The following is a 22,093-nucleotide window of genomic DNA, read 5'->3' as shown; positions in this document are numbered from 1 at the left end:
CGACTTGTACACCATTTCGCAATACCACCATCCATCGTAGAGCGACGCTTTTGCCAGCCAACGACCCAAGTGCCAAAAGCACATGGGGCGAAATTTCGTTCAAAGGATCATCCGCCAAATGACATTACGATTCCCAGCTCACCTCGGGCGTAGAAGCGCTAACGAGCAGCTGAGCACACTATGTTGCCAATTCGCCACCCAAACGCTCTGGCATGGATTCGAATTCCATAAATCGCACCACTAAATTTCCCTACATAATCCACGTATTTTCATTTTGCTGCGTCTCCCGCGTCGGCGAGAACTCCGTCAGCGTCAGTCGTTGTGAAACCGAATATTGATGGTTTCGGCCATGCGAGACTGGGAAGACGTCCCGGGAGGGTTTGGTTTGGCTGTTGGGAGCTCAGGTTTCGGCACCTTCCAGATGCTAAACACCATCAACAACATCACCATCAAATGTTGGCAACTGTGGACACGGGTGACACGCAGGAACGAACCGTAGGATGTCAATGTTATCGCAAGCGGATACGCGAGATACGCTTCTGGTCATTCCTTGTATGTAAGCGAAAGATGGTTACGTCCGATATGTTATCGAGGATTTTCGGCCAATCATTTCCCCTGGGGTGTTTGGATAACAGCAACAGAAGATGAAATGAATATTTGAGAACCGCGGGAGGCATTGGGACTAGTGCTGAAAATATAAACCCATGTCCTAATCATTACACCTGCTGATATCGTAGCGGGTCAGATGATACAGGCGTTGGATTACCAGCGTAATGCTGTCCGTCAGCGGCGTTGTTTGAAGATCCCCGCTGTAAACAGCACGAACCGAATACATGCTTATCATTGATAGGCATCCTAGCAATACGTGTGTGTAATTCATCGTGGGAAAATGGTTAAAGAATCCTAGGAGAAACTCAATACTCCATACCTGGCAACAATTACAACTCCAACGAGATCGTATGCGGTCATTTTCTTGGAAAGCATTGTAAGAACTGAGGACTCACGCGCGTGAATCTGAAGAATTCGAAAGACTTATGGTTAGTTACAGCTAGATACTCACTCCTGCAGTATTGCAGGTGTGTGTGTGTTTTTTTACTGTTGTTGCAAACCAGTTTCTCGTGATCTTTCCAATTCCTCCTCAGGCCAAATCATTCATTGTCCTGAGTGTGTTTTGTATCTTACCAGAAATCCGGCCACTCGTTTCCGGATACACTCCACGAGAGATACCATTGCGCTTGGCGTGCTACGAGTGCGTTCTGCGTTCAGCACATAGATATCGGTGTTTCGGTTTCTCGTTCCCCGAGGGAAATTATGGTGCCATTAGTTACGGACGGTTTAGCCGAAACGATCGATTACTAGAACCCCTCGTGTCATTTCGAAATGGCACTCATGCGAACAATCACGGCGTGCGCACGGCGTCGTGGTGTGGTTTTTTTGTGCGTTCTTCCCGTCGCAGAACCGGATACTGACAGGATTACTGAACGAACCTGAAGGTTGTTTCCTTTATTTGATTTTGTTCGTGCTTCCAACATTCCTCGCTGTCCGTGGGTGATCGGAACTGTTCGAATGAAGGCAGGTGTGGCAGGTTTATCTTTCTGCTCAGAAAACCAACAAACCGACGAGCACGAGCTGGTCAGAATTATGGATGTGCCCGGAAGCATCTCAATAAGACAACGTAATGCCACGGCGGCAAAGAACAAACGAACTGTCGGAGTGGAATACTACATGCACCACCATCCACTGTTAAAGCTCTGACCCTACTGCTCGCGGTAACCACAATTCTGTAGGCTATTTGCCGCTCGGACGAACTCTGTAACGGACCAAGAGAACAATCTTCCAAAATCAGTTAAACCGTGTGCCGCGTGGGTGATGGTATTTCTGGAAAATCCCGTCTCCAAAGTGTTATGGAAAATATCGAAGCCCTTTACTGGAGAAGGCACGCATTGCTTCGTGGGTAATGGTCGTTTTGTGTCGTTTTATTTTTGAATGTCCTTCGCAGTAACGGTTCCGACAACGAATAGTGGGAATGGGACAACAATGGAGTGTAATACGGTTTTTTTTTAACATACTAGGTGCTGTAACCAATACATCCTTCGCAACATTGAATGTTTCGAAGAAATATTCAGTAAAAAGTGCTGTTCATTTCCGAAGCAAATAAAATGAAATGAGCTTCACAGTTAAGCGCGGTAGATAGTATCGCGTAAGCGAGGTTTATCGAAATGTGGTAAGTACGTTTCGCTTTCTAGGAAATCGATGGAAAGTCCAGGATTTGGGTGAATAAATATATTAGTAAGACGATTATTTCAAACCTGCCAACACCTCCAAATCACTTTTTAGTATTAAAGAACAGTTTTTACATACTATCTGTACATCTTATAATTCATTTCTGGGTTTAGTTAAATCTCAGCATCTCTTAAATAATGCTGACAAATAAACTATATGACTTAATTTACAAAAACACCTGACTTAAATAAACTTGTTTAAAACTTTTATGAACTAATTCGTTTTTAAGTAATCAGAGTTCATTTAATTTTTAAAACTTGTTGTAAACATCATGAAGAAAAGACGAAATAATGTTTAATGTTCAATGTTTGTTAATTAATTCGTCCGCTGAGAAATTATATGTTGAAAAAACCTTTGAAACTTATTTGGCTTAATGGCCCTTTTGACCTGTTCTTTTTTTATTTACGCTATGACTAGAACGGAACTTTGAAATTTGTTTTGTTATAAATTGAAATGTCACATCATCCAAATTAAAGGTGTGTACTAATGTTCAATTACATGAGCATAAGTGAAATAGGAGGAGATTGTGATTGATTATTCTGTTCACCCAGAGAGTAATTAAAGGGTTACCCAGAGGGTAATTAAAGGGTAATAACCCTTTGCAGTATTTAAATCAGGTATTTCTGTTTCGTTTTAGTCAAATACTGGACGACTCCAGTTGTTTATATTTTTAAGGCTGGTTGTGTTTTAAGACGTGACAAGGTCTTGTCAAATAAAATGCATGCATGAAAACATTGTCGAACGAAAACGCTGAATATGAATGATGCCAATATAAGAAATAGATTTCCTGTTAAATATCATCAAAAATTATGCTGAGTTGGTATATTTTCTTTTTTGTACATAGCGGCGCTTAAACTGTGATCGGTAATATCTTGCCTTCTCTATTGTCGGCTGCTTAAATGTGTTCTAAAATCAAATATTTTTTTTGATGATACATCACTGATACATTTTCCAATTGTGAATGACTGTAATGCACTTCCGATAACTGCTCATTGCAATTGCGCACATGAAGCTCATTTAATTTGGTCTGCAATATCTATACCCTCTAAACAATGTCTTCTTTATAAAACACTGAGTTTGCTTCCGGAAAGGATATTAAGAAGTAATTTCTGTTTGTTCCGGAACGGACCGTTAGTCATTAGCAAAAATGGTTTCACCAGACGCTCCTACCACTCGGATGAAACCGTGGCTTGACCAGCGTCTAGCTAGTCTCTGGAAATCTGGAAAATGTAGTAGCAAATTTAGTTCAGAGCCACCAAGTCCACAGCCGAAAGGCCGAGGGCATCGGCTGCCCCGGACATTAATTTCCTATCAATTCCCCCGAGGGCGGATAAACCGAGGGCTGGAGGCAAACACGAACAAGCCCTGTCTGTCGTCTGCAGTTCTTGACGCAATGAGGCGACCCAGAACAAAAGTGGCTCGGCCGGAACGTGACGAGAAAGCACAAACAAAGCACAGCAGAGGCGTCGCTGCAGTCAAATTCGTCAGCTGAAAAGCATCGTTGTCAGCAGCGGCATCGATGCAGTGTTGAGATCTTTCAAGGGGTCGGAAGTCTATAATTACTTTCCGCAGCTGACAGATAACTCCCATACCCAACGAACCGGACGTACGTTCGAATGGGTCTGGTAGACGGATCGATTGGAACCTTCCATTTTGCGGGTGCCGAAACCCTAAAATGAACTTTGCATAAAACATTCGTTTCTTTGCACTCGACCATAGCTTCTTCCTTGGTTTCGTACAAGTCAACTTTTCAAAGTGCTCTCTAGAGCATACGGCTCTGGGAAATGGGTCAGCTTCCAAATCGGGCTGGGGGACCATTTTTTGCGCTTGCCTCAACCATAAAATTTACTTTTAAGAGCCCATTTAGCCATTCATGTGCCCTGATTTATTTTACATGGGATTGCTGTTTTTTTTTACGTCGACACTTTTTGTTAAATTTATAGCTTCTCTTTATCTAACACTGTCTTTTTTTCATGCGTTTTTTCAGGTGAATGGTGCATGGACGTTGCCAAATTTTGCTTGTGATTTCTATATAGCTATGGATGTGATATGCTCAACTTCGTCGATATTTAATTTAGTTGCAATATCAATAGACAGGTAAGTACGAACATGGCTGCCTTACTAGTAGCACACTCATTCTTTTTCTTCTCCTAGTTTCAAGTGCTAGATTGATGCTTCAATTCACAAAGATAAAATGTGGGGGATGGAAAACGACCAATAAAGTAGATAAAATTCTACGCGAAATCTGAAATTTCGCGAAATGTGACCTTTGACATCGAAAGCTCTCCAACCTACAGTTGAAACCTTGTATTTTTTAGGTCAAATAGGTAGAACGCCTGCATGAAATCATGCTTTACATTATTCTAGACTGAGTAGAAGAAGTGATGCTATTTTCCTCTTGAAAGCATGCTTGATTGCTGCCCACTCTCTTCAATGCGAATACTCGTCATAGACAGTAGTGCGAGTAATTTATCATACCGGAGCTTCACAAAATGCCGTAAAATATGACTTCTATATTTAGCCAAACTTCTATATTTAGTAGCACACGTTAGTAAAGATGAGCTAAGGATTACGATCAGCCATTCGCTAGTTGTGTGGCGTATTTCCAAATTTATTGCTTGAGTGAAAACGAAGTATTTACCTCCACTCAGGTCGATCTGTGAAAAGAGAGGATAACAAATCATGTCTAAAACGAGTGATCATCGTGTTTTAGGTGGAGCAAAATGTAATACTGTTTGTGTACTGAATCTTTGTGACCATAATTTAGATGTTCCTAAAATGCATAGCTTTGGATGATGTATCGAAGATGTAAGAAATGAAGGGTGAGGCCCGCTGCAAATGTAAAAATGATTTGTTTTTGCCACAATCATTGGATCGTTTAATCCACTGAAACGTTTAATTGCGAATTCGTGCTCTACTTATATTTTTTCAAAATGCTCAAGAAGGTATCACTTTCTACTATATCATAAGCAAAACGTCGTAAATAGACGTCATACTGCTTACATGTATAATATACCCCGCAAAGAACTTCGTCTGATTTTTGAATGAACCAGAAATTCGTCGTTAGGATCAGAAAAACGGTAGCGATTAATTTTAATGACATACATCTCAATAATTCGATTTAAGTTAAAGTTTGATATGTTTCTATTTTTGTTTTGTTAATTATATCAATTCTTTCGCTCCATTCTTGGCCTTGCCATCAGTAAAAGCAGATTGAAAATTTAATTAAATATAACGGTATGCCACACTCAATCTGCATAACATTTCGAATCTCATAATTGGTAATAGATGCCGCTAGAGACTACAATTGGCTTTCCGTAAACATCCGTTGATAAATGATATAAACCACCGGATCCGGCACAACCAAACCGGAATTATTGATTTAACTTAGTCCCAACGAGTTCGTTATAGGTCAAACCCAATGTTGCGCCAATGTGCTGAGAGAAAATTGGAAACAGAATTATCCGCCAACTGCTACCGAAGGCCTTCTGCCGCTAGTCCAACTTATGCAGTGCTACCAGAGTGGGAGACCGGGAAAATGTATTTCGTTCCCTTGTCGAACAGAAAGGCGGTGAAGTTAATTGAATGGTAAATGCTTATTTTGAAACATTCATTATCAAATAATTATTTTCGCTTCCGGTTCCCCATAAGCCCTGTGCCGTACAACGGGCCTCGCGTGGCATACAACGAGTTGTTATTCTAGTTTCATGTGGTGAAACCATCCTGCTATATCACATGATGCAGTTTTGATGAAACGAAAGCTTATGTGTCATAGTAACACAAAAATCGGCAAATCTTATGTATATTTTCGTGAACGAAGGTTATGTAATAATTTATCTAATTCTTCATGCAATAATGAATCATTCTTCATAATGGAAGTGTTGTATTGTAAAACTAGATCTTTTGGACATGTAAGAGCGAGTATTTTTATTTATTTTATAAAGCAAATCTTGAGCAAATATCTAATGAGGGTAAATGAGAATAAACATAAAGCATTTCGATAATAATACATAATAGCATAATACATAAAAAAATCATATGAGGAATAAATACACGGCACCCCGTGCATTTTCCGAAGGTATGCAATTACCCGTTCTATCCGGTACCTTTTCTATTTTATATTTTTTATCCATGTTTCACAACATCTTAATGATGAAACAACACCCAGGGGAAAAGTTTCTTTACATTGTTACATTCGTTATGAATTTTCGATTGGTACTTTCTGGTCTGGTTCGATTGATCCTTTCTCGTTTTTATCACCAGCATTTCTTGCACAAACCATTAAACAAAAACAGTGTTGTGAAATATTATTCCCCAACTGTATTCTTTCACTTCCCGGGCAACTTAATAGCAAAACCCAAAAATTCCGACGATACAACCATGTATCCGGTGCGTACTTCCATTATCATATTTAATTTGAATATTTCGACAGTTATCGGTAACAGCCACCACATAGATACAGTATGTTGTAGACTGCAGCCTAACCGACACGGACAAGCACATGGGAAGGGTTTTAGTTTAAAAATGCAGCTCGCACAAAAGGGATGGCTCAATATTATCAGCCTGCAGCTCGTTCGCATGTAATGACACATCGGGCGCATGTGGGTGAATGTTTTCCAACCTGCGATGCCGGTTATGGGCGTTTTATGGGAGGAAAATTTAATTTAAAATTTGTATTAAAATGTTAAACAAGATCCGATCGGTACATTGGAACCATTGTCCCTGTTAAGTCTGAAAGAGTGGTGCAGCGTTGCAGAAGCGTTCAACTACTAAGGAATTATTCTGAATCATGTTTGGGACCGTTTATCGGAGGATAAAAACCGCGGTTCGTGTAATGCCAGCTGGCAACATCTTGGTGCGAAGCAGTTTACGTTCACTGCTCACTGCGCCTCAAAAATAACTTTCGAGAATGCAATGATAACAATTTATAATTACTAAAGGAATAACATTGTTGTGTTAACAATATTTTGCAGTAGATTCAAAGGTTAGGTTCGGTAAGGCAGCATGATATGAAAGTAAGCATAATTTTATACCTTGACTATCTAAACGTGGTTAATAGTGTTTAAATTAGATAAAATGAAAAATTAATTTGCACTGTTTCGCCCTTTATAAAAAAAAAACAAGAAAACATTTGTCGAAGTACAACACAATAATGATTCATTGCACTGCATAAAATAGGATAAAAAATTAGTAGTGGTAACATTATCAAATGTTTGCTTTATTGAGATTTTTCTGACTCGTTCAATGGGTTATTTCACAACACGTAAATTCAGATCAAAACTGAAAATAGAAGAACCCAAACCCGTAGAAAACCCAAATCATAATAAAATCAGTTTTCGTTACGTTACTTTACTACATGACATTCTATAAATCGATTCATAATAGGATAACCAAATATATTTAAATTCCATTCAATCGTCATCGTTTAAGTGCAATGATGAAATGATGTTATAACATGTATTTCAATTAATTTAAATGTGAATATCTAATGAATTCCTTTTACGCGCGACACACAAAAACAGATGGGAAAAAGATCAAAAAATTCGAACGGAAATATCAAAGGTTGAACTTAATCAAGTTTATCGCCACGCTTAAATATCAAACGGGTGTACCGTTTTTAAACGGCTTCGGTTGATTTAATCTGATTATAAAAACCACAGCTTATGTTGAAAATTACAACACGCTACTTCCGCGGTCCTATCAGACCCAAAACCACATCATTACATTATTTCGAAGCGTCAATGCTTGACGAAAGAAGCAAAACAAAAAAAAACTCCATCATTTCCGTTAGCGAAGCGTATACCGCATTACGGGGTGTTTTTTCCTACCACACCATTACGCGACGCCCATCATTACACGGTCTGTCAATAGGTCATCCGGAACATGATATAATTATGCAGCACTTAACACTGTCCATAGTTAAAAGACCAGTCCAGAGTCCAGAGTCCAGAGTGTGTGCTAAAGTCCATTCCACCACCGATCCGTTTTCTCGTGAACTATTTCCTGTCTTTCACCCAGGGGTTTCCCAAATGGTGTACTGCACAAATCGTTTCACATTTTACATTGTAAGACAATCATATTGGGTTCCACTGTTTTCCTTTATAGTCTGTTCCTCTCACATCTACTAACACCACCAACAACACTATTGCCAGCGTTTGCCCTTTTGTTGCATTGTTGCAGTTTTTTAACCCAACCGCAACACTCCTGGGGTGTTAGTTTGTATTTAATTAACCTTTTCCCTCACTCGGCTGTGAGTGATGAGGTGGTGATCCCCACCGAGTTGAGTCAACATTTGCCATTTTCATCTCAAAACAACATACCCGCTGCAGCTGCATTGCTGTTTGCTGTCGACGGTACGGTCAATATATAAAAGTGAGGCGAAAAAATATTGATTCCAATCAGCTGCATCGCCTCGTAGGGTTTGCCAGACCTTGAGGGTCGAAATTCAATTTCATTCATACGGCCTTCGAAAGGTCACCTTCCCGGGAAAGGGCTACAACGCGCACAACCAATCTAATGGTGCAAATAAAGGTATGCAAATGGTGTCATAAAGTAGGGAAGAACTGCAACAAGCAGAATTGCTGCATATGCCACGATGCGTTTCGTTTGCTGCCAGTTGGCGGTGTTGGTGCTGGTATGGAAAAAAAACAAATTAAACTAACTAACGAAAAATAAACAACTACAAACATCACCATCTGTGAGCAATGATCAACGAAGTGAATGGTTTCCAGAATGCCAGAAGGCTGCGCAATTTATCAGTAACCGGCGACACAAACAAACTAGACATAACGAGCGCAACGGTGAACCATAGAGAGGGTTTTATTTTTCAGTTGTACTAAAATTTTCCATTAATTTGTTTGCAAATGAATGGTCCACACCAATTGTCATCATGATGTGACTCTTTGAATTGGTGTTGTTCATATTACTGTAAAAATGTAATAATATATGCGATAATTAAAATTTGATGTGTTTGCTGAACTGAAACTAATTTAGATGAAGAATTTTAAATCGACAACGCCATCCATTGTGTGTAACACAACAAATAGCGAGATACTATTGTAGCTATGCTGGGAAATAAGTGTGGCTGCAGGTTTCAGTGCATAACTTTGTTACGCTTTTCTTTCCCCAAAAACACATGCAACACATTAAAACGATAGTGCTCGAAAACCCAGGACATTGTTTGCTTTTGTTTAGTCTCTAAAACAACCGGATAGAATTAATTCCTCACACTCCCCTTTGCTCCACGTGTCACGACCCATATGTTCGGGTCACTTACCGCAAAATTGTTCCAACAAGCACAAGTCCCGACGAAGTGTCGTACGAAGCATCGCTTTGTTTGTTTACCGAATGTGAAAAACATGCCATAAAGGCAGTATGGCAATTGCATATAAAACGATCCACCATCCAGGCAGGTTGTAGTTAAAATAAAATTGCATTCCATACCTTGTCTCGTTCGCGGTCATGTATGTTGGCTTGTTACAACGACGGGTCGTAGACATGACACTGCGCTACAAAAAAACTTCAAACACTGCCCTGAAATGTGAACCATAAAAATCGAAATAATATTTTTCCCGCTTTTCGTCCATAGCTTGAAGGTCGGGTTGAGATAAATCGGGCTAATTGAAATAATTCCCCTTGTTCGGGGCGTAAAAACTGGAAGGCATACAACCCCTCGGTGGGTTCTGGAAAATGTCACGACTTGTCAAAGCTATTGCTACAATGCTGCATAATCCCACAACGTCTCCCATCCTTCACAATGTTTCCTACCGTGCACCCGTCACTGCCGATTGTGACAGCAACAAAAAAGGTCTGAAAAAGGCGTTGCCGTGATTCGAAAGCTTGAAAACAGTTAACCGGCGGGATGCAGCTGTGCATCGGAGTGTTCGCTCGTAAAAGTTACAGATTATGCTGATTTGGAAACAAAATCGTGCTACACGGGCGAACTAAGGATAAACGCGACGGCATCAGCAGCAACAGAAGCGTGTACTATTTGTAGATAAATTTTGTTGCATTTTTATCTCCGCTTTGGGTGGTTGCATGCATTTCATTTGTTTTCATTTTTTAGTGATGTCCTCCTCCCATCTTCTCTCTTTCTCTCTCTCTCTCTCTCTCTCTCTCGGTCTTTCTGTTTTGTTTTTTTTTTGTTTCTGTTGAAGCAGGAAAGACGGTGAAACTTTCAGCTCAGGCTGTCAAATGCAAAATATAAACGCTTTTCAACCACCTTCTATGCTTCTGGCTGGCACCAAATCTCCCGAGCGAACAGATGGAGATGAACTTTTAAAATAAGCTTACCAACACAGTCACCCATTGTTTATGTCCTTTTTAAGCAGTTCTTCTACTACAAGCCTCAGCAGCTAATTTAGAATGCACGTGAAGCAGTGCATCTGAATGGAAATGTCGTTCAATGTTCCTTTTCACTTTTTTTGTTTTTAGTTTAAAATATATTTACTTTTATATTGCGATGCTTTTCACTCACTCCCTCATGCAATCGCTTGATTTTCTTCTTTCTGTCATTTATCCATGCCGTTCTTAAGGAAGTTTAGCAATCATCTCTGGCTACAACTGAACATTGTGATAAAATTTACGACAGCATTCAAGATAATAGCGATGACAATAGCGATACACCCAGTGTATGGCGATAGTGTATGGCGAATGGAAAATTATTAACAGGTGATGATAGCCATAGCCTCCATTGCCTAAAATCGAATGATAGCGTAAACTTTTGAAGAAGATCGTAGCAGCATGCGTCCTTGCGCGGGTAAGGACGAAATGGGTACATTTTCTAACTACCCACGGTCTTCTAAAGCCTGGCATGTAGTGGCTATTTGTCGTTTTTGCTTGTATGCATCCCGTTTGCACCGATATTTCTTGACGGTGGCGAGGCTCCTGTAATCATTTCTAAATATTTGATAGTAAAATATACACATCATTTGATTAGCATTTTGATAACTTTTTTACCATTTTAAGATAAATATAAATAAACAAAATGAGATAAATAAACTATTTTGTAAAAAAATATTCGCATAAACCTGTAGTATTTTATCATAACTTTAATCTCATTGTTATATTGTTTTAGTATTACAACGAATTTTGAAATAACTATATGGTTATGTAACATTGGAATGAACAAATATATAAATAAGAAATATTTTTGGAATTACGGCCCAGCCGTTCTGCCGTGAATAAAAAAATATAAATATTGTTATGTCGAGGGCCAAAAACCTTTTTTTCGCAATAAATCAAATAAAGATATTGTCAAAAATATATCGAAGTAGATAAAATAAAAAGAAGTAAGTTCAAAAAGTTAGGTCCTCATAGTGGGATGAAACTGTGACAATGTGATTTTAAATGTATTATTTTTGGCGTTAAATTTTACGCGACCCTACTCATAGCAATTACCACAAATAAAATGATTAAGTTAGATCAACACAAGAGACACAGTCAATGTATGAGAAATTGAAGTAATATACTGCACACAAAACAGCCCCTTACGTCAGGCGCAAACAATCTTCAAAAACTCTTCACGTAATACCGTCATCTCGAGTATTACCGTGAGTTTCATCCATCCCATCGAAGTTCCTGGACTTACATCCTGGACTTACAGACAAGCTAAATAAATCAATCGGTCAACTTGATTAAAAACCCGCACCGGCGTTCTGTCCGGAACCTTATCTAGTCACACCCCGCTGATCTGACTAGGCCTGTGGATGTTTGTTTTGTTGCTATGCTTGCAGAGGCAAGGAATTACAACTTTTCCGGCAGTTGATTGATGACTCTATATACACGGGAGTCCAACAAAGCATCCTTTCGAGACGAGAAAGAAACCTTGAATGGAAAGGTAGTTTGAATGGCAATGTGGTTACAAAAAAAAAAAAAAAATACACACTCATAGGATCACGAACGTTCACCTTTAGCGTCGTCAGTCTCTGTGGCGTGGTGACAAACAAACTGCCAACACCCACAGAAATCCTCCTTGATCGAGCTGTGGACTTCGTTGGTAGGATGCACCACAATTTTCCGGAAACCTGGTGGTTGAGTGAGAAATTTTCAAATACCACTCTGGAACTCCTTTCCGATCCCAGCTTCGGCCATGTTGAAGTAGGAGATATCAGTGGAATAGAACGCCCACCTGAACAGTTCTGACGGTGCTTATCCAAATCGTCCGCCATCTAGTGTTTGCTGAGCGCTTTTGGTGTCTCGTGTACACATGAAACACGGACGTATCATGAAACTTAGGAACCGGTTGGAACCTTGAACCTTTACCCAGGAAAAAGGATTATACCTCTGCTTATGCTAATCTGCCGACCACACACCCGTAACGTTCGTTGGTAGTTTTATGTACCGCTTTAGCCAGCGGTTTCATCTATTCGTTGATAATGTCTAGAGAAAATAGAATTCCAATCATCATTGTATCGAAAGCATCCGGGCTGGAAGGCTTCATCGCTTTCGAAGCCAATTTGTCACCATACACTACACGGGTACGACAAAGCGACCAAGAAGCTGGTTCACCTTTATCGAATCATGAGCAAATATTGAAAATGTACATGCATCATTCCATTTCATCATCCTCAGGCATTCTGTTTAAAGGAAATAGAACGATACTCCCATTCTCGGAATGCTATGTCTACGAATCGATGGCACGCCGCCAGCGAGACATATCTTTTGTTTATCTATGGTCATACATGGTTGATATAATGGGTTTCTCAGTTATCGAACTGGCTATAGGCGTACCACCTGCTGTATCATACGTGGCACAAGTTGTGAACAATATTTCATTTCGTTAACCATAATGCACGAATTCTGTGGAATGTTGCAATCAATGTTGGGCGTTTGAAGATTTGTTACCATACTTTTACAAACAAATTCCATCCACATGAATTCGCTTCACTTCGATCAGAAAGAAACAATGAGAGCATCATATTGTACACGTGTCTTATATTAGAGCGGCTTGACAGCACGGTAGGAAATTTGCATGTTTTGGAATGATTGTGGGGAAAATTGAATGTATTGAATTCAATTATTGCAATAGACCTGATCTGTGGATTCAAGCTGAGCCAGTATTCTAAAGGAAAGCTTCCACTGTTACGTTTCTTTTCTGCATTTGAATGGGGAACGCAAGAACCACTATGAATTGCTTTTCTATCCACAATGAAATTAGTCTATTGAGAATATAAAATATCATGTTTAAAGGTGTCATAATTGTAATAAATCAACACTTAATAAGAACATTGCTCTTTGTTCAAGAACATTGAACATTTTAAGTTTGAAACCATTTACTAACAGCATTATTTACAGATTTTAACCATAAAATGTCGTTAATGTCTTCAAACCACAAAAGCAACATAATATATTTTAAACACTGCACTCTTAATCATTATAATTCATGTTGTGAACTTTGTTTCCGTTTTACCATTCTAGATACATCGCGGTAACACAACCAATCAAGTACGCGAAACATAAAAACAGCCGCCGGGTGTGTCTGACGATCCTGCTCGTGTGGGCAATATCGGCTGCGATCGGATCGCCGATAGTGCTGGGACTGAACAACACGCAAGACCGATCGCCCGACCTCTGTGTGTTCTACAATACCGATTTTATAGTGTACTCGTCCCTAACTAGCTTTTATATCCCGTGTATCATAATGGTCTTTTTATACTGGAATATTTTTAAGGTAAGATTTGCAGCCTTTCGTTTCGTTGATATTCATTCCAATTAGCTCTGATTATATCTTGACATCGACCCATCAGATTGCAGCTTAATTTATAATCGGTTTAACCGGTTCATTCACCGGGGCCTACCCAGGCCGTTCCTTGGGGCTCCGTTGCTTATAGTTATATTGACTGTACCATTCCTCCTACAAACAACAACGCTTCAGACGGCAAACAAATATACCCCCACCCTTCCCTTCCCTCTGAATCGACCACCCATAACTGACAAAATAGCATAAAGAATGAAATTTCCACACAAACAAATAACTCTCAGAAGAATAAACCGGAAAAAGTCGCGACGCATACAAACGCTCCATTTTCTACAACGATCTGTGGCTGGGACTTCCGCCCTGCATCTACAGAAAAAGCGCAAATGTGGAAATAACGGCAAACACAATTGACAGAGATAAACCGCAGCACCAAACAGACGGTAGACGTGTTTATTTGTTGGCAATTTTTCGTTTGACTTTTTACTCACGATCATCCCGCTGGTTGGTTGTTTTGCACAGCGTTTTTTGTGCCTCACCTCATTGTGGCGTATGCGTGGTTTTGTTTGTGTGTTACGGTAGCTGCTAGCAAATAGATACAGCTATCGAGCATTAAACACAGCCAAAGCGAATGCTGGAAGCAACATGCTGCAGGCAGCTAGCACAAACAAATGAACTTTCCGTCAGCAATATGACAGGGCGCCGCCTCCACCGCCTTGGCAATGTGAGGTGAAGATTGTGTGAAAATATTCCGCTACTATTATGCGGCTATGTAAAACATCTGGCAAAATATAAGCAATCAAATAGTGAAAAACAAACTCACACACATACAAATCATACATCATTTATCCTCGCATACTCGGGAATATTCACAGCTGTAGAAGAAATCTTACCATGAAACGTCGGGTGGAAATGGAAATTCACCATCGAAATGTTACCAGCGGAAGCGGACTATTTTCCTCCATTCGCGATAATGTTGTTCGCTTGGACACGAGAAAAAAGCAAACCATCTAGGCAGATCGCTATTGCTGCTGAGCATAAGCATACTGTGAGGTATTCTGTGTGGTATTTCAAAGAGATGTTTGTCATAATGTATAAATCATAATGTAGCGCTTGCTGCATTCGTCGTGTGCCTTTCGAATAAGTCTGTGTTTGAAAACCAATCTTGAAAATATAACAACACTTGGTAGATTTCTTTCTCTTCCAACCGTATACCACGCATACGGGTTTCTTCAAAACTTTGTGGTCAATTTTAAACCATACTGAGACAGTTAAAAGCTCTTCTTCGTTGAAAACAATCCAATCTAAATAATACAGTGTATAGGAGCTTAAAGAAGGGTTGTATTCTGCTTCCTTGAATCCTATTAAAAAATTATTTAATGCTCGTCCGAATTCGGGTGTATAATAAAATGACATTTTTTTATAAAATATGAATATGAAGTTTTCGATCAGATTTTTTTTTAAACTGTATCACTATATCATCCCTAATCACATTTTAAAACCATCGGTTTAGTTTAGCATTTTAGTTCCAGCTCATTCATATACAACCCAAGAATAATTCAATCTACGCCTAAATTCGTTCATATGAATAGGATATCCATAAGCCTAAGGATGTTGTAATTGTATATTGGGATCAAGAATCTTTCCCTATTCTATAATTCTCCTTAACATCATCTCTTTGATCGTTTACAACATTGACTTACCTAATGGGCCAAGTCTGGGCCTATACGGCTACGTGATAATATTAGCTTAGAGAAAAGAAAGAAGAGAAGCGAAAAAGAGAAACAAGAGAAAAAAAAATGAAAATAGATAAAGAAGAGAAAGAAGAGCAAGAAAAAAAAGAAGAAAAAGATGAGCAAGAAGAAGAAAGGTAGTCAGGATTGGTTCTTGTCAAAAAAATCATTCTGTTAATATCTCAGCTATTTTTTTTTATTTATAAAGATGTGCCGATAGTCGGAAAATAATATATAATTTATAATAAATTAACATCCGTTACCACAAACGGAGGTCATATGGTTACAGTAGCTAACGGTAACCGGATACATTCGAATTAGCTTATTGAAAACGGGTCTGAACTGATTTCCGGGTCATCAACATCAGACTTCATTTATTTTCTTAGCTTTGTTGTTTTGAGTTTATTTGGTAACCTGCTTTAAATTAGCTCCCCTCCCTACTTAACTTTTTTTTAAGTTCTATCCGTTTCATCGTTCCATTAGTATTGTTTCCTATTTTGATGACTTGTTGCTCTCTATTATTAATTTATTTTGTGACTACATCCTCAACACTTACATACCACACAAAGTAAATATGTATACAACAAACAAACAAAAACACACAACACCAAATGATGTCTATTCTCCTTTTGAGACTCCTTTGAAGACTGTTGCCGTTGTGGTACTATTTTGTTTTTGACCGCTTTTCCGTCGATTCGTGATTTTGCCGTGGCTGGGCAGTATTGTAGCAAATAACATTTAGAAGTGGCTACGCTCTGAAGATAGTTTATGAATAATAAAATTTCAATTTCATCTACTTCACAATACAGTAGCATATGCAGACTTTGCGCGTATGTGTGCATGTAGAGCGCTGTTTGTGAGGAAGCAGAAATCTATTGTGAAGAAGGTTTAACCCGATATCAAGCTACCGATCCACAAACCATGGGAAAACTTTCGGTCCTCAGTCTTCCAAGTCACGGCCGTATGTTGCATTGTACAGGCCTTCGGCCCGATAAATGCTTTAGCTCATGATTTAACCGTTCCTATGGTGTACAATATTTATGCCACAAAGTTTACCGTCGACAGTGTGCTGGATTGAGCGGAGATGACTTGCGAACCAGCATCCGGTGTGGTTTTAGTCATAGGCAAGGAACGTAGCGGTAAAAGTGGACTGGATGCAAACCGGATGGTAGTTAAACATGTCAAACACGACAAATAGAACTTGCTCGCGCTTGTTGCTTTAATGAGCGGTAATGGTTTCGTTGGAAGAATTTCATTATCGCATGCATTTATTTTATGTTACGCTGAAAGCATATTGCGGAAAGCTGACTCCACATAGCACGCAAATGGAGATTTAATCATTGTGGAAGTCGGCACACCATATACCGTGTGGAAGCGGTGGCATATGGGTAGAACTTTTAATGCCAAAACTATGATTAACTTGTGTTCGTGTGAATCGGGTACAACATTACTGCCTAGTGGAACTTCTTATTCGTAAAAGTAGGATACTGCAGCTGTGTCTCAACGACACATGCAGAAGCTTCCTTGGTTTAGACTGTGTCCGTAGATACGATTTTAGTTTGGTTGTTGAAAAAGACACAAGTACCTTGCTGCCTGGTGCATTTATAAGTATTATGTTATCGATAAGGAGAAAATGAAATACGGGTTTTTTGCTTGTATTATGTTTTATAACGACTTGTTGACATTTATATTGAAATACAATTGAAGATATATTATAATCGTATTGTCAAAAGCAGGAACAACTAAAACTTTAATGTCTCACTGTCATATTCAATACACTGCAATTTACAAAAGCGGTAATCTCACATTGATACGTGTCAAATCATTTCATCTTTCACAATAACTTGATACACAATAACTTGACAACTTAACTTGACCCAGAATGTGCAACTTGAAAAAAATTGAAACTAAGGAAATACAATACTACATGTTAATGTTTTTTTATTGTTATTCAAACTTTATCATTCAACGGCATAAGCTTCATACTACTTTGATTGTACTATATAAAATACTACATGGTTTGAATTATTTTTCGACGGAGGACAGTACTCCAAAAGCCTTATCTATTAATCCAACAGCTTAAACAACACGATGTGTACCTAACAATGTATTCCTGCAATCACTCAATGTTACTAATTCAGCTACAAAATGTAAAAAAACACATCTCGTTTGTGCTCGGATAAACATTTATATTTGATTATTTAATTGCCCACTTGCAGGCACTGCGAACGCGAGCGAAAAAGCAACGAGCCGCCCGGAAGCCGCACCTCTCGGAGATCACTGCCGGGGGCAGCATCATCGAGAACATTGCTCAAACAAAGCGCCTAGCGGAAACGCAACTAGATGGAAGTACGCGTAGCGGGTCCAAGATCCTTCCGGATGAGGAGCGACCCACCAATACAGCATCCGGTTCCAATGAAGAAGACGACGAGAATGCCGGGTAAGTGGCAATGGCAGTATCTTTGCCCTGTTCTATTTTGCTTTTATGTGTATGTGTGTGTGTGTATGTGTGTGTGTGTGCATCTGTATATAAATATGCCTGTTGTGACATTTATATTTGACGCAGCAGATCATAAATTTGAAACTATGCACTCGTCCGACAGCGTTGATTTGTGTTCTGTGTAGTTTTCAATTTGCTCTAGTGTGAATATTTCGTAGCATTCATTGTGTGTTGTTTTTAGTCAGTGTGTACATGAAATTTGATAAATCTCTGTGCGTTTCATGATTTTTGTTTGTTGCTGCATGCTATGTACGTTATTCTGAACATTTTTGGCTCTATGTTGTGATGTTTGAACTTTGTACATGTTAATTTAAATGCTTCGAAATTTTGAGCTCTTTCAACTAAAGCTAAATGCTAGATCAGCTAAATGTATTCAACAAAATGAAATTATGCAAGTTACATTTGTTTCATCTACTTACATTTCATACCAAAATTTATCGTTATATTCATTATAAGCTTTGTTAAACATCAATTCGTATCTTATCATTTTACCATTTTACTTAGTATCATTTTTACCTAGTGTAAATTGTTATATGTTGTTATGTATGTTGTTTGTATAACAATTTCAATACGTTAACGTTTAATTTTTAAAATGGTTAATTGTTAAGGCTAAACTAAAGCGTAAGGTTTGAACCATTTTATACAAACAATATTTCAGTTACGACTTGTATGGCTTAATATCTCACTTTTTTTTCCTTTATCATATCAATATTGTATTCCTTATTATCTTAATTTTTTGTTATTGTTTGCAATTGCTAAAAATTCGATTGTACATTCTATTCTTACAGAAAAATCCTGTTTATTTTAAATTTTAACGATTTTGCTGGTTCACTTTTTTAAGCAAAAACATTTTAACAAATAGTTCCTTTCCGTTTCAATCCTCATTTATCAACTAGTCATGCTACTGAACATAGTTCCTTTCTTTTACTAGAAGTTTCAATAATCAATTTCTTTGCCTGTGTCTGTCTGTTTGCTTGACTGCGAATGTTTTTAAACTCCTGCCAAAGAGTTCGTTCGTTGCGATGAAGCTTTTGTGCTCGGATGTGCCTGAAGTCCGATCTTGTTCTAGTGAGCTTTGTTGCTACCGTTGAAGCACGGGTGTCCTTACTGCTTTGATTAATCATCCTCCGTGTGAATGCCCGCAACACGGCCTGTGCACGGAATGAATTCCGTGTTGTGATCGCTTCTCACTTTCCTCCATAGGATGATAACCCATTTCTCGTTTGGTCGTTTCACAGGTCCCCTGACATTGACGACTGTCATGTGATTGTGAACGATAAATCAACAGAATTTATGTTGGCAACGGTCGTGGAGGAGGCGGGAAAGTATGTGCCATTATTCCTTCTCTATCGCTCTGTTTTGTTATTTATTTGTTGTTACTCTTCGTTCCTATACATCCTGAGAGCGTTTGATTGAAAGCGCTTGGTTGTTGCATTTCCCAAACATTGGTTAACAACAACACGAGTTTCGTTTGAAATGTAATACTAATCAAACGCAACACTAAACGAGTTTCCAGTATTGGTTTGCGTTGATCTTAAGATAGTTCAACTATAATTTACTTTACTGTTAATCATGTAACGAACAAGAATCACGCTCAAATATTGCTGTGCTCTTCTAGTATGTAAACGATAATATGTGCACAGATATAATTCAAACGTGATGTAGTAGATAGTTTTGTGGTAAATTGGCGTATCGAAAGGTATATATGTGTAAGGTTGTTATTTGTCATAAGCAAACTGATATATTGACAGCAAAATTCATTATGTTCTTCCCTCATTTCATCAAATTAATGGTAGCATCTGCATAATTACCACATTACATTACGAACAAGCACATATTAGACATCATTTCAAATACGATTGAACAAATTCCAAAATATTTCAAAACTATTGCTAACTTTCAAGTATCAAAAATTTAAATCAGTATATCAACCCTACGCACTGTGTGTACGTTGATGTGTACTGGCCATTGTATTTCACCAACAAGGGGGATAATGGAAAAACACTCACCTCGATGTACGGGAAATGTGCGACAACGCCCGTCAAATCAACATCAACACTAATCACACAAAATCGGTTTATCATTAGCAAAAGCTTCTCGACGTCTACTTTTAGCGTGGTGGCACAAATCGCAACGACGCAACAGGTACCGTCCGATCCGAACGGGAACCACGACTCCGGCTATGCTCCATCCAGCATCGCCGACGCCCTGGCGGTGAATGCAACCCCACCGGAAAGCCTCAACGTGGCCGCCACGGTGATTGTAAATAAAAGTGCAACCATCCGAAGCCGCAACGGTTCACCGAGAAAGGAGGCAAGGTAGGTCAAACCAACGGAAAAGTTGCCCGAAAAGCAAAACACATCCATTATCCTAAATTTACCCTATCGTTCCAGTGTTACCTTAAAACCCCTATCGTTAGTTAGATGCGGTGTCCAACAGGCCCTGTCACTCAATCGGAACGATTCCACCTTATCAACGAACTCTCGGGATAGTTCCAGGAAGGACAAAAAGAATACCCAAGCATCCAGGTGCGTTGTTTCTACTGAAACGTTTAAGTTTGTTAATGCATGCCACCTTTAATGTTTTGTGACAGTCCAGGAAAACGAGGTTAGAATATACGATAGAAAAACATATTAAAATTGCACAGCAATAGGTGTTAAAGTTCTGTACTTCCTTACAGCAATACTCTTTTCAAAGATATTTTTAAATTTTATATTTTTTACAACTACAACGCAGTCCTCCATAACTTAAGTAAATAAATTAAAAATAAGTCACTTACGTATAAGATAGTTTTCTCGCTGTTGTAATATTTGAAGGCGCTTTAGTCTGTCGGTACTACAATTTCGAAAGATCTTTTAACTAGCCATTACCTTTCTAAATTTTATTGTAATCCATAGGTTAATATTAATTATTAATATCAATAATCGTAGAAACGATTTGGATAAGCAATGAGAATCATTGACCCTGAAGCTCCTGCGTCGCAACCATCAGTGCGTGTGCGATACCTACAAGCTGTGTACAAGCTGACAAGCTGACAAATTCCTCTATGGTGCACTCTATAGTCTCCGACTTGTTTATTTGAATTCTTACTGCATTAAATCGAGGGAGCAACACAAAAATCGAACGCGGAATATATGATTACCAGGAACCATAAATACTTTGTCTAGTTTTAGCCATTCGGGGAATAATCTCCACACACTGTTATTGAATTGAGTGATAGTAAGATGATTTTAAACACCAGACTTCTCTAATACATTTTTTTAAATCCAGGTTTTTGTATTTGAGAAAACAAATTCTTCTCTCCTACCAAAGGCTTTCGCACTGTATTAAAAATTGAACTACTTGTATGACATAATATCATAACTGGGATGATGTTGGTGATGTTTGTATAAAATACTGTCATATGTAATTATAATTGAATCATCACATATGGAAGCCTCATCACTCATCACGGTAAATTAGTCGACAATCTAATTAATGCCTTTCGACAGACGTTTCGTTTAAAAATATTTTCCATCGCGACAACCGTTCGTATCACTCATTTGGTTGGATCTTTGCCTTTTTGCTTTGAACCACAAGTTGATCGGCTCAGGCAATTATTGAAATTGATTGATAGTAATCTGCACACGTTGGAACTTTTGCACAGGATTGATGGTTCAATTTAGTGAGTTTTTGTTGGACATGAAACCAATGAAGTAATTTCACGATTTCGTTGTGAAACTTATAAACTTGTAAAACGCTGCAAAACGTTAGATTTGGGGAGTTGATAGAGAATGAAAAACTAAACAAAAGTAATAACACGACAGGTAATGTGCTTTACCATGTCACAAATCATAGTAATTTTTTTGTAATTTAAGCTTAAGTTACGTGTTTGTCATGTTG

The 22,093-nt window shown here is 38.7% G+C and overlaps 1 protein-coding gene across 1 annotated transcript in view; it reads left to right on the top strand.

The window, feature by feature from the left end:
• Nucleotides 1-22,093, top strand: part of LOC128709200 (dopamine D2-like receptor) — an 87,362-nt gene that overhangs the window by 60,779 nt on the left and 4,490 nt on the right. The window contains exons 3-8 of the mRNA XM_053804183.1: nt 4,271-4,380; nt 13,702-13,954; nt 17,931-18,151; nt 19,450-19,536; nt 20,299-20,529; nt 20,605-20,739. Coding sequence (XP_053660158.1) covers nt 4,271-4,380; nt 13,702-13,954; nt 17,931-18,151; nt 19,450-19,536; nt 20,299-20,529; nt 20,605-20,739 — 1,037 coding nt within the window. The remainder of the gene's footprint in view (nt 1-4,270; nt 4,381-13,701; nt 13,955-17,930; nt 18,152-19,449; nt 19,537-20,298; nt 20,530-20,604; nt 20,740-22,093) is intronic.

Source organism: Anopheles marshallii, chromosome 2 (genome assembly GCF_943734725.1).
Source record: "Anopheles marshallii chromosome 2, idAnoMarsDA_429_01, whole genome shotgun sequence".
In the NCBI taxonomy this organism is placed as follows: domain Eukaryota; kingdom Metazoa; phylum Arthropoda; class Insecta; order Diptera; family Culicidae; genus Anopheles; species Anopheles marshallii.
Note: the sequence above shows the minus strand (reverse complement) of the source record. Positions and strands in the feature narration are given on the sequence as shown.